The following is a 13,210-nucleotide window of genomic DNA, read 5'->3' on the forward strand; positions in this document are numbered from 1 at the left end:
AATTTCCAATCCATGGTAAAAACTTATTCTTGCAATATCATGTATTTCATAACTATATCAAAAATATGTTTAAATTGCCCGACTTTTAAATATATTTTATTGGACGATAAGTAAGAGATAATATGTATTACGAATTATGCGAATGATTATTACGGACGGACACTGTGAGATGTGGTAATCAGAAAATCGTAGTAAGTGTTATATCAAATAGCTTTTAGCTCACGTGTCACAATACTCATGACATTATCGTTCGGAATTCGATCAATATAACCACCTATAACATTCCAGATCATTGTCCGAAATTCCACCTCATTTTAAAACAAAACAAAATATTTCCTTAAGTAACTTGTGAAATGTTTATCATACCTTCAAAATCGGACAATTTTCTAGCCGTAAAAGATAAAATAAGGAAAAAAGTTCCTTTTTCTGTAGAACTTAGTGCGAGATTGTTTGATAGAAAATTCAAAACAATACTAAAATTTCTATGGACCATATTGAAAAATCAAATTTCTCTGCTGGTCAAATACAATAAACTATACAGCTTACCTGACGCTAAGGAGAATAAATATTATAATTTTGCCTTCAAAAAAAAATATTTTTATTGGATTGTGTAACTTTCGAAATCTTTGGACATAACACCGTTATTTAATTAAGTTAATACCGTTCGCACAGATAAAATAAGTCTTGTCGTTTATGGCGGACTGGTTTATACTTTTTTGCAATACCATTTGCTGTTATAAGTTTAACAAATACTGCAATAATTTCCGGTCTAATATTTTGGAACACTCAAATTAAATAATGGACAAAGGTATATATAATGTAGGTACTCATTAGTAGGTAGGTATGATAGGAGAAAACGTACATTTACTAACACGCACGGCACCAACGAGCATTGTTCGTTTCCTGGTATTACATTACTGTTATGAATTCATGCTCAAAACTTACTCCTTTAGTCTAGTTTGTTCTGAGATTTCTTAATAAAATAATCCAGTAGCGATGGCAACACAGCGGAGTCACGATCACGACTGTCAACCGTCAGCATACGATAGTCTGATTTTATCAATTCACGAACTCTCTTATTGCCCACTTTTGGTTAACAATCCGACACTTGCTAAGAAAGAAAGGCTACTTGTATGGCAATGTACTTGTTTGTTTACACTAAAGTTTTGTGGGCGGAATGAACGGTTGAAAACTGGAAACTTAGCCCTAACCTAATACTTTATTAATAATCTAATACTTTGACCTGATCACAGTGCTTTGTTTCTTGTTGTCCTAATCGTTCACAAGTCATTTCTTTTTAAAGGAAGAATTGCATTAAACATATTATGGTAACAAAGACAACCAGACCTTCTGTTTACTAACAAATAGTTGCTCTTAATATTGATATCTTGTAATAAATTGTTGTTAATTATTTCATAGTTATGAAGATCATAAATATGAACGTACTTTAACATAAAATATAACTGCTTTTACCACACTATGGAGTATGGATGCTAATTGTGTCCGTTGAATGCGTTTTATGCATAACAGCTCTAAAATTCGTGCTCCGATATGAATTTATACACACGTGCTAAGAATACAAAGTGGCAGTAATAGGAACTCAAAGCATAACAAATGTATGGACCAGACAGTACTTTAATAATTAATTTCAATTCGTATAATGACCTTTATATATAAACACACTAATATTATAAATGTGAAAGTTTGTTTGTTTGGAGGTTTGTCCGTCATTCACGCTGAAACTACTGAACGAATTTTGATGAAATTTGGTATACTGACAGGGTATGAGCTGACTTGGGTGATAAGAAAGATAACGCATGCGAAACCGCGGACAAAAGCTAGTATTTTATAATTTTAATACGTTTTTCTTTTAAAAACTATTTACAACGATTAAAAAAATATATTGACTTCAACAGAATGTTCTGAAAGAACAAGTAAGTAACAACAGATAAACCTCATTTCCAGAGTAATAAAAATTATGAAAATTTCATATTAGATAATTAATTAGAAACCACAGAATGAATTAGGAAAAGCAATCTTTTATAACTCGCTCTAAGCAACAAATAACGCCTCCACCAGACCAACCACTTTCGCGAAACGAGGACCGGCTTTTAGCAAAAATTTGATCAGTGAAAGTCATAGGTATACCATAGCGCTATACAGCCCTAAGGGAAGACAATGACATTATTACATTATGGGACGAACAATTTTCTCGTTGCATTATATTTTTTACTTCAATATTCATATTAAAACCAGAGAAGTACTGGAGTTTAAACGGTCTTATCTAGAATTACAACATGGAGTGATTGATAAGATAAATAATATTGCATTTAGTCTTGAACTATTAAATAGCGCTGAATAACTTTACGATAGCCATAAAAAGTCCCGCCAAGTTAATATCCGATATAAAATATTCTTTTAATCAAACTATTTGTAGACAAAAATTAGACCACCCAACGAGACCCGAGCCACTTCGTCAATTTATTAAGTTTTAACGATGAAATTCGAAGGTGCTTTAATTCCAGTCGTATTATTTAATTGTTCAATTTATTTCCGTCAGTCCAATTACCTAAACATTTAATCCATCCACAGAGAATTCAAAGCATTCGATACATTTAACGACTAACATGGCTTATAATGAGAGCGTGTTTATCAAGAATCAATCGGTAGAATAAGGTAAGTCAGCGATGTCGCGTCCAATATGGAGTCAATTTGCAGTGCGTCGGGCAGCTTCAAGCTGCTTTTTATAACATTTGAGGTCATTGACTCGACACTAAACAACACACGTAAGTGTCAACGTACTGCAATGGGAAACATTTCCGCGGCCTCCGCTGCAAATTGTTTGTGAATAATGAGTTAATTTGTTTGTGGCTTTTGCAACACGCGCCGACCATTTGTTAATTGTATCAAATAATACCGTAACCCTCAACCCACCTTCCTGCTGACCGCATACCTAAAAAAAACTAATGGAATACGAGGCAATAGAGCATGAAAAACGCTAATCGCTTATAGTAAGAAACATCGTTATAACTGAATATTATATAATTTTAGACTACAAAGGCTCCCTGAATAATAATTTCTAAAATGACATCTAATTAGTCTCATCCTAAAGCAAACTATAATATAATAGGCAGGTGATTGTTCTAATTCTCCTTTCTTAAACTTCACTTTGTACCAGCTTTCAATTCAGACGAACCTTTATTCTAATTCAACCAATTCAATCCAAATACCCACTACTTAAATAATATAATCGGACTAAAGCAATCTTAAGCTCTAATTCACGTCGACATTTTAATATTCATGCAATTTATTATATCGTATACTATTAAAAAAATTCTTTCCTGACAATAGAAACCCACCCATTATTTTAACAACGAAAGGAGGAAGCCATTTTGAGGCCTTTTGTCTGAATTTAATCTCCCTGAAACAATGTCGGTTGATGAAATTAAAAAGCGCTTCTGTTATCCTGAAACTATTAAACAACGCCTGATCAGGGCTGTCAATAACATATTATAAATATAAGGAATGAAAAATGAGTTAATTATTCAAAAATATTTTTAAATATGAATACTAGAAAACATTTAAAACATTCTAAAAACAGAATACAGATGAAAAGTTAAGACCAAAAGTAATCAGAACGGCTTTTCATTAAGTACAAATAAAAAGCCATGTCCCACATATCCAACCGTTATAGAATTTTTTAAATGGAGCAGAATCCTTTAATATAAGTAGAACAAAGTCATAACAATAATTATTATAACTAGCGCTTCATTGTTTTAAGAGCTACATTTTAAATAATACGTATATGTGTTAAACAGTCTCGTATCAGAGTAATATTAATGTGTAAACTAATTGGAACCAACAAAGCCTATTGATTTCCAACTAAAACGAGAACCAAACGGTGCTTATAATGAGTGGATTTCCGTTTCTGCAGCTAGCTCCGTTTTAATTGAGTTAGTGCTTATCCCAGCTTTGACTTCAAGCAGACTAACTTAGCTTTTATAATTCGTTTTGAAATAATCAGCACGGCGAACTGAAGCGATATAAAGCCCTAGTGACTTCACGTCAACGTTTCAAAGACTGTTACATTTAACATCTGTGCCTACTCGTTTTCGAACCTTCCTTGATTATCTGTATTCATACTTGCATGACTTCCATCTTCTTATTTACAGTTTCTTAATAATTAATCAAAAAATGTTTGTTATAATCATTAGCTGGCTTCGTCCGTTGTACATATTACATTTGTATTGTAATCAGAGATCACGGACATCCATGAAATAATTTTGGAAAACGGTCCAGTAATTCCTAAGACCAGCGCGTTCCAAAAAAAAAATCTTTCAGATTTAAAATTAATGTTATAAGTATAGATTTTGTCACACAGTTAAAGGTATAATGTAGTCTAATGTAGAGGATGAAAAATTGTAGCAAACAAAGGTCGGATTTTGTTCGTGATTAATATGATAAGTATAATGATTATATTAACCAGCACATAATACGAGTACAATATTATAAATATAACATGAGATAAAAACTAAACTTATTACATGGCCATTATAAGAAAAACATGTCTTTGTAAACTGATGTCTAAATATGTTTTTAAATATAATTGACTATTACGAGCAATACTTGAACTATTTTATACAATTAAATAGGAATATCATCATAAATAGGTACATGATATAAATTTATATGAAGGCTGTGTTGAACGCGATAAGTGTCGAACACATTGCTAGTGGTACTAATGATAACTTGTTCATCATACAGGACCTAGTTAAATTATTATATTATACAAAAGTAAAATAAATATTATGAAGGTTAATGTGATGGTCTTACACGATTTCCGCTACTAAAATTAACACAAATGAGTCGAAGTCGCGTTTAAATATATTGCAGAATAAAGGTAAGTGATATGCTTGTTGAGAAGCGATTAATATATAAGCGTACATAACATATCCTTAAAATAAATGGAATCAGCAGAGGGCGGAATTTTCACCAAAAAGCTTTCTCAGCCTGGCAACCCACTGTGAATAAATAAAAGAAATAATGTAAAAAGAAGAGGTAGGTAAGAAGTATATAAGGACATACACAAATGTTTTAAGTATGTTTAAATCGATCCGTAAATGATTACATTTATCCAAATAATAAAATGCATGCTTAATCTATAGAAACTGCATGTTATCACTAATTATTGCATCCAATCAATTCAGCAGTAACTTCTAATGGAGTGAGAAAAAATTCGGATAAATTGATTTCATCGCCTATCGAAAGACCAGGATTTTATGGATATAGTTATTGTTAGATGGTAAGCAATCATAAAGTTTAAAATCTCATAATAAATTTACTGCACTGAGTATCATACAGGTATGTATGCTTTTACGACATTTACACAAAGAAAATAAAAACAATCAAATAGTACATTTCGAACCGAAAGTAGTTGGGCGCGCGGCTTGTTATTTAAAACATTTAAACTTAAAATGACGTTGACGTATTGAAGCTCCACATAAAATAAAGTTTCCAAAACCATCGAATCTATCCAGCGATCGAACGTCATAAAATCATTCGTGTGTATCTTGAATCTCATTATCCGATAGAGTCAGATTGGATTTGTTCACACCACCCTATTTAGAAGTTTGTATGAGATTTCGAACTTTGTTAAAGTCGAAGTGCCGTAAGCTACTAAGGTCTATATTAGATTACCCCAGCTCCAACCGTCAAATGCGAAGCGGCGCGGTCGATAGAGGCTAACCAGTTAATTACGTTGTAAAGAGCGTTTGCGCTAGTTTTAGCGTGTCTTATCTTACCGAGTCAATAACCATCACCAAAGAGTAATTGATTCAGATGTAGACGGCAATGGTGATCAATTATATTGTCAAGAGCCTTACCTTAAATAGTTAATCTATCAAGTTCAAAGAGAAACGTACGAATGACGACTAATGATACGATAACATTTGTGGTAGAGAAATCGTTGCAAAACTTTTGCTACTAACTTAAAAAGTACAAAACAATTTAGAAATCGACAAAGAGGATACGAGATTCCGGCACATGTCTTAAAAGCTTAAGACAATGGTGTAATAAATATCACTGTTCGAAGTGAATATTAAGATTGTCGAAACAGTAATCTGCGACAGATAACTGCTGGCCTTTGTGAATAATTGCATGCGTTTAAAGGTTAACAACGTATAAGAGAGTATAACGGACTGTAAAAATCTTCGCGGCGGACAAGTGTACCTTAAACATTCATAAAAACGTTTTCTAGAACGCTCCCGGAACTGACATTTCCAAACTGACCGAGACCTGCCCTAACCTATAGGTTATTATTATAGTGCATATAAACAACATAAACATTCGCATCGTAGTATAGTATGCTATTATCTTTGGCATCGCAGTTAAAATTTTTTACAAAAAACGGAACCTAATTGTGGCAAAGATGGTTTAAATTTAAAAACCTAACAGAAAGAGATTTTTAATTAATATAAGATAGTACACTGGCACAGATAATATTATGAATGCGATCTGTACTAGTAATATTATATAATTTTTTTTAAATCACATCCATTATTTGAAAAATTCAAACATGTTGTAATTTTATTATGAGACAACTCGAAAAACATAATGCAATAAAGTAATTAAATAAAGTCACTAATATGAACATGTCTCGAGTAAGGTGCCCTGAGGGGACTTCGGCCTCGGTGGCGCCCTATAAGGTCCTGACGGTCAACGAGCCAGCTTACGACACTACCCTTTACGATTTTAGGAATAAACCTCGGAACTTATATTCAACTGTCAAGTGGATTTAAATATTCGATTAAGCAGCAATAATCAGAATACGCATAATTTAATATTTTCTATTTAAATTTGGGTTTTAAAAGCAAATGGTATAACTGGTTTAAAAGATCTCAAATTGAGCGTGACTAAATAAATATGTTTTTAGTTCAAATTGTAATTGAAGTGCCTGTTTTCCGGCTTTGTTTAAAAAAATCATCTGTTTGAAAGATGAAATCATTATCATGACATAAATTAAATGTAAAATTGGCAATAATTTTACCGTTCTACAAAGTGCCGCCTCTTCTCTGAAGAAACTTTAAAACAATTAAATTTTAAAACAATTAGATTTAAAAGTCTAATTGTATAAAATAATGTTCCACGTAAACGGAAGTTATAGTTATATATATTACCACTATAGTAGTTAATAATAAAATATAGCCCAATAAAATGAGTTTGAAATCACAAGAGAAAATAATATTAAATCTTATTTGAAATGAATGCGAATCGAAACATCATCGAAGAATCATCGCCTATAAATAGCATCTAAATAATAGTAAACCAAAAAACTTCATAAATGCTGGCAATTTCCAAACTGGGCGAAACAATCGAGAGCTGAAGACGCGGGAGCGATTGGTATCGCCTTATATGGAGGGCGGGAGCATTCTCCAAAAGTAGCCTAAAGGACGCCGCCGAGGACAGCAAGCAAGAAGTCAATATACCGGCTCTGGGTATTTAAGGAAACGATAGTTCCACGAAATCACGCACGCGATTCGTACTCCAGAAACGTTATTTGGATGCACCGGTTTTTACTAATTGGCCAGAACTGGCCTCGTCCTTATAAGGCATCACATACTTCGGGAGATGCGTGAGATCAATATTTTAGACCTTTCAAGAATGCACCAGTTTCTTTTGATTTTAATTTTTGAAATTCAAATTCTAGAAAACGAACGCTTTTTCAGTGATATAGAATATTTTATTCTATCTTTAATTCTAAACAACACATTGAACAATTGTTAGAACTATAATAATTTTTACATGAACTGTATAATGTTTAAATTTAAATGCGTACGTGAGAATAAACCAGTGAACGATAAGGCGTTGTTATGTTTATCGCAGTGACAGACGATAGCCAAAACAAAATGGTATTGCTATCGAATTATCGATAACATTGATATGAGAAGGAGAAACTATTGAGGCCGCCTCACATTCACATAGCCGTATTTGAGATAGATTTTCACATGTAGGTACGGTGCTTTGTTTGCAATTTCATTTTTGTGAATATTGCACAATGTTTCTAGTTTGACTCTGCTCGTTTACCGTTTCATTGTTCATTTAACAAAAAAATAAATTTCAAGAACAAATTCCTCACATTTGAATGAATAAAGGAATGTGAATGAAAATTAATTTATGCTTTGGCTAGGCTATGGTATATATTATAAACTTAGTGCACTTAAGCACGTCGTGACTAACCAAAAGGCCTCTAATTGACGACAAAAAATTAGAAATTGGGGTTAATAGATGTTTTGATGAAGAAATGCGATGTTGTTTTCTAAGAAAACGTGACTTAGTCATTCGAAATCTATTAAAGGATGTATCTATATTAAATAGATATTGTGTCTACAAGAAATGATTTGTATTATAATATAAATCTACGTTTCGGCCATTAGTCTTTCTGATGGTATAAATCATTTGGTTTAACCCGCCTTTAATTACATACCTACCTATTTTTACATATGAGAATTATTTACTCTAGAGATCCTAGCAATTGATCTTCGTACTTGATATAAGTATAAACATCAATAGATTACAATTTTATTTGAATACCCAGTTTATATATAATTTCCACTTTTAATTTTGGAAATGAGTTACCCCTCATATCAGCTATTATTATAGTAACCCGGACAATTTTTAAATGAGCTAAAGTATATTAGCTTTGCTACATTTATAGCATTGGAAAGTAGTTGTATATATAATTTCTCAATACCAAGATTCTATTAAATAGGCCAATGGTGAGATGCAGACAATGTACCGCTGATAAGGAAATAGCTTCAGGATAGCTTAGTTAGCATAATTTCCTATTATACTTTAGCTTATCTCATTGCACTGGGGCGGATAGACTCTAATATCGTTTTCAGTCTATTGTATCGGTTTAGAATCGCTCTTTTATCGCCGCACAATCTGCTTAAGAGAAATCTTACTTCGTCACAAGTTATTATACGATAGGTACCTAACTACTGTAACCTAAATGACAAGAATGTCGTGTTTTTAAACCAAGATAAGTTTTTTTTTCAACCCATGTCCCCAAAAAAAAAGGATATTCTCAATTCAGCGGGTAGTTTTTTAAATCATAAAATGTACACATTGTATAGAATAAATAGTATACTGAGAATTTCTTATTGACATGATTCGTAAAAAAAAAAATTGCTTGTTCTATTTTTCTTTTTTATAATTTAGATTGTTACATTAAACTTAGCATATTTTGATATTCAAGCAATGATCAAACAATAAAATATCCTATTGTAGTAAATTAATAATAATCAGTAGAACATCTTTTTTTATTTCACCGAAGAAGCCACATATCATGACTCATTCTAGAGCAATGCAAGTGGGACATGCGCAGACGTCGCTAACCGCGACTTGGAGCTATCTAGGCGACCGGGACGCTAAGTATATCTGTCTAATCTTAACGGGTTATACAAATAAAACTGTTACTTACCACTTTATACAAACGTCTTTATATATCTAATAACTACAAATAAAAAGCATGAGTGTGAGTTACTTTCAACGCGAGTCAACGAGGATTTTACTAGAACAAAAAGCGTCATGAAGCTTTAGAGGCGATTAATGTGGAGACATATGTAGTACATAGTACACCTTAGACAAGAAAGTCTATACACAACAATGAAGTGTTACAAGAGCTGAAAAGTACTCACAAGGACCTTTCTGGTTATTGCCAACAATTTCAACTGTAAACTTCTGTAATCAATGCTTTTTACTTGTAATATTTTGTTTCCTTCTACATATTTAATCAAAGTCAGAAAATATTTGTTAATGTTTATAATATGAAGACTGTCGTTAAAAATTTAAATGGTTTACAATTTTCAAGAAATTAAAGTAGACATGAATTATGTATACGTCTAGCTTGTTATTTAAAATTCTTATATTTTGTTGTGTGTGTGTGTGTGTATGTACTAAATTAAGGACACTAATTACCTGTAATTAAAAGCTGATTGAACCAAAGCATACAACAAAACACACATATACCTCAAACATTTTATACATAAACATACCTATTTCTATGGCAACTCTGTATGGTAAGAAATAGCGTATGAACGTAACTCCCGTATTTGTAAATGAAATACTGAAAACAGTAACCAAAAATAACCGGCCAACCTTGCACACTCCTTATGGATCAATAGAGCCTTGAACTCAACCGCGCTGAAACTGTAAGCATGCCAACGAAAATTGCCTTACGATTGCGAGTTCCGATTTCTCATAAAGTCATTACGCTAACTACAAACGTAATTGAAAATAAGTTCTTCTTTTTTTAAAAACACTTTTTCGATTACAGTTTGTTTTGTTGGCGTATAATTGGCATATCTTTTAATTATTAACGAATCATAGAGTCTAATCAGAATGTATTTCATTTTTATAAATACAGATTTTTATGATATTTTGAATTCTGTAAAATATGAAAAATAATAACAAGCAACGTTTTCCTTAGATGGTAAGAAGATTCTATTTTTAGAAGTCTCTTGTGACGTACGTTTTCTTGCAACTGTGTGATAAGGCAATTCGATAAACATTCGTTCATTGAGTGACTCCTATTGTTTGTTTGTTCCAGTAACGCTGATTAATACTGATTAGAATAGTATATGCCTTGTTTAACGCGATTACAAAGATAATTATTGTATTAGCGATATATCACAAATAGCTATTAAGTGAATCATTCATTATGTAATATTGAACCTATTCACATAAATTTTAATGTTTATTTAGTTACAGTTAATGGTTTATATATAATTGACAATGTATTTTAAATACGAAATGTAAAATAATGCGCAAAATTTATTTTATGCCATGGTCACAATAATTACTTTATCACTGATTATTATCAATGATGACAGTACTTTCTAGTACTACGCTTACACATGGCCTACACAAATCTGATTTGATGTACTAAGGAAATAAATGTAAAGGCATTGTACGTTATCTGATAAGAATTTAAAATCAGCTTATAATATTATATACATACTAAGGTTTCTAGAAAGAGAAATAATGATGTTTATTTATTATAATTACCTAATTATTTTGTGTTAGATATTTTTTTTAAAAGTGGAAATTAAATAATTCGGGCATAATAGTATTTAATAATTACCAATTCCCGTCGTTTTCTATTTACTCGAGGCCTAGAAGCATTGTTTGACCGTACTCCGATACCGGTAGCGCCTGAACGGTACGCGCACGCTCGCACTGTACGTCCGGAAAAGCGAGAAAAGCGTAAACTCAGAACTCACCTGCGTGGGAAGCACAGTCTCCCGGCCAAGGGGTATCGACATTTTGCTAGCGGCGCCGCCGGCCGCGCCCCGGCGCCCGCCCGCGCCGCACCATCCACCAACCCGTCACTACAGCCCCAACACCGCCCGCCGCCGGTTCCACCGACTCCAGCGCTCGCAAAGATAAACACTTCCCCAACTATTTCAAACAAATCCAGCACGGCACTATTACTGTACTACCATCGCGCATCACCTGAAACTTTATACAGCTGCGTATAAACACGCAAGAAAAACAATGCCGATTATGCGAGTACGGGCGAAGTAGCGGCGTGACCGTTACTCAAAAAACACCCGTTCGTGCTAGCGCGAGCGTACGACTGGCGGTGGCCGGTGCGACGACAGCGGACTACGGAGCCGCGCGCAATTCGCCCCGCGCCTTTACGGCCCTCGCTAGTCGCTACCCACTACGTTACTCCGCTGCGAGATCACACAGCCTCCTTCATCTCGATCCTTGGTCACATGGACACGTGCTGTGGACGCGGACGTAGTGCGGTTATCGAGCGCGAGTACACATGCGCAATACACCTCGATATTTCTCTATGTTCCGTAACTCATTCATTTAAACTCATAACATAACGCAATACACACCTGAACAAATATTATGAACACTACGACTATTATAGGTGCGGTATTTCGAATATTTATTGTATTGTCCTCACATGCAATTATTTATTTTACAACAAAGGAACATTTTTTTTACCATACGCAAAAGTGATCCATGGTTCACAGAAACTATAATGTGGCAAAATTTTTGTTAAACTTATCATTATCATTTTTAGTACTACATTATTAATGAGTATGGTTTTGTGCCCTGCCAGACTATTTCTTTACGACTTTTTCTTTAGACATCACTCGGACGTAAGGCACCCGTTCTAACACAAACCAAAATTTATATTTATAAAGATTGAATATAACTCTAGGTATGTGTCATATGAGGCCCGTTTCCTATTCCTCACCCTCAATCAATCGTCAATCGTTTCCTTATCCATTACCTCTTAAAAGCGAGAAATCGCTTACCGTCAAACAAACCACCAACTAAAAATACATTAAATAATTTCAATTTCGCAAATTCATACACGAAATGCATTGTATCAAAACAAAGGTTTAATTCACGAAATTTCATTCAATACCCAACAATCCTACGCTATTTAGAAATGAATGAATATTAAGGACAAATTTAAAACAAGAATCCTAGTACGAAATTCCAATCGATAGAAGGGATGTGGGCATGCGTAGGCGCTTCCGAGGCTGCAAACTTAGGTGGTTCGCCCACTTTTCCTTTCCGACACGTTCACCGCTCCAGATTACGTCATTATGCATTATCTTAATATTTGTGCATTTAACTAGTCTTGGCATGAAATTGACATTTGGTTGCCTATTTACAATTATGTCATCCTATTCACCACTTGTAGAGTAGTGCAGAACGCTATCAAGTGTAACCATAAAAAATATGGTTGAATGAAACCAATTGGAAATGGAAAATATAACAAAAATGAATCGGAAAAGTTATAGGTAAAAAATAAAAATAAATTAAAAATACTACGAATACTGTCCTTATATTTTTTCAGAAAATTCTAAATTTGCAATTGAAAATTACACTGGGTTTTCGATATTGTTCGATATTTACGTCAGATTACTATCTCGTGAGATAGATTATAATCTTGTTTACAAGTCTACGACTTTAAGGTGACATAATTTACATAAATCTATTCTTTATGATATTCATATTTTCAAAACCTGCTAAACGGAACTATTATTATTATATATGCAGGTATCGTTCGTCTTGATAAATCAAGCGTTCTACTGTCATTAAGTGCATATACTTAGTCTGGCCATAAATACTGTTACACTTAATTATAAAAAAATATTACATTTGAATTTCGAATCTG

At 33.2% G+C, this 13,210-nt stretch overlaps 1 protein-coding gene across 2 annotated transcripts in view; it reads right to left on the reverse strand.

Moving 5' to 3' along the window:
- LOC119840791 (breast cancer anti-estrogen resistance protein 1) overlaps positions 1 to 13,210 on the reverse strand; it is a 51,030-nt gene that overhangs the window by 35,414 nt on the left and 2,406 nt on the right. Inside the window, exon 1 of one of the 2 annotated variants that reach the window (XM_038367535.1) lies at positions 11,283 to 11,719. The exons of the other annotated variant lie outside the window; for it this stretch is intronic. Within the exon in view, the coding sequence (XP_038223463.1) occupies positions 11,283 to 11,324 (42 nt within the window). The 5' untranslated portion in view covers positions 11,325 to 11,719. Of the gene's footprint in view, positions 1 to 11,282; positions 11,720 to 13,210 lie in introns of those variants that run through there. 2 annotated transcript variants of the gene reach the window in all.

The sequence above is a fragment of the Zerene cesonia genome, chromosome 7 (genome assembly GCF_012273895.1).
Source record: "Zerene cesonia ecotype Mississippi chromosome 7, Zerene_cesonia_1.1, whole genome shotgun sequence".
In the NCBI taxonomy this organism is placed as follows: Eukaryota; Metazoa; Arthropoda; class Insecta; order Lepidoptera; family Pieridae; genus Zerene; species Zerene cesonia.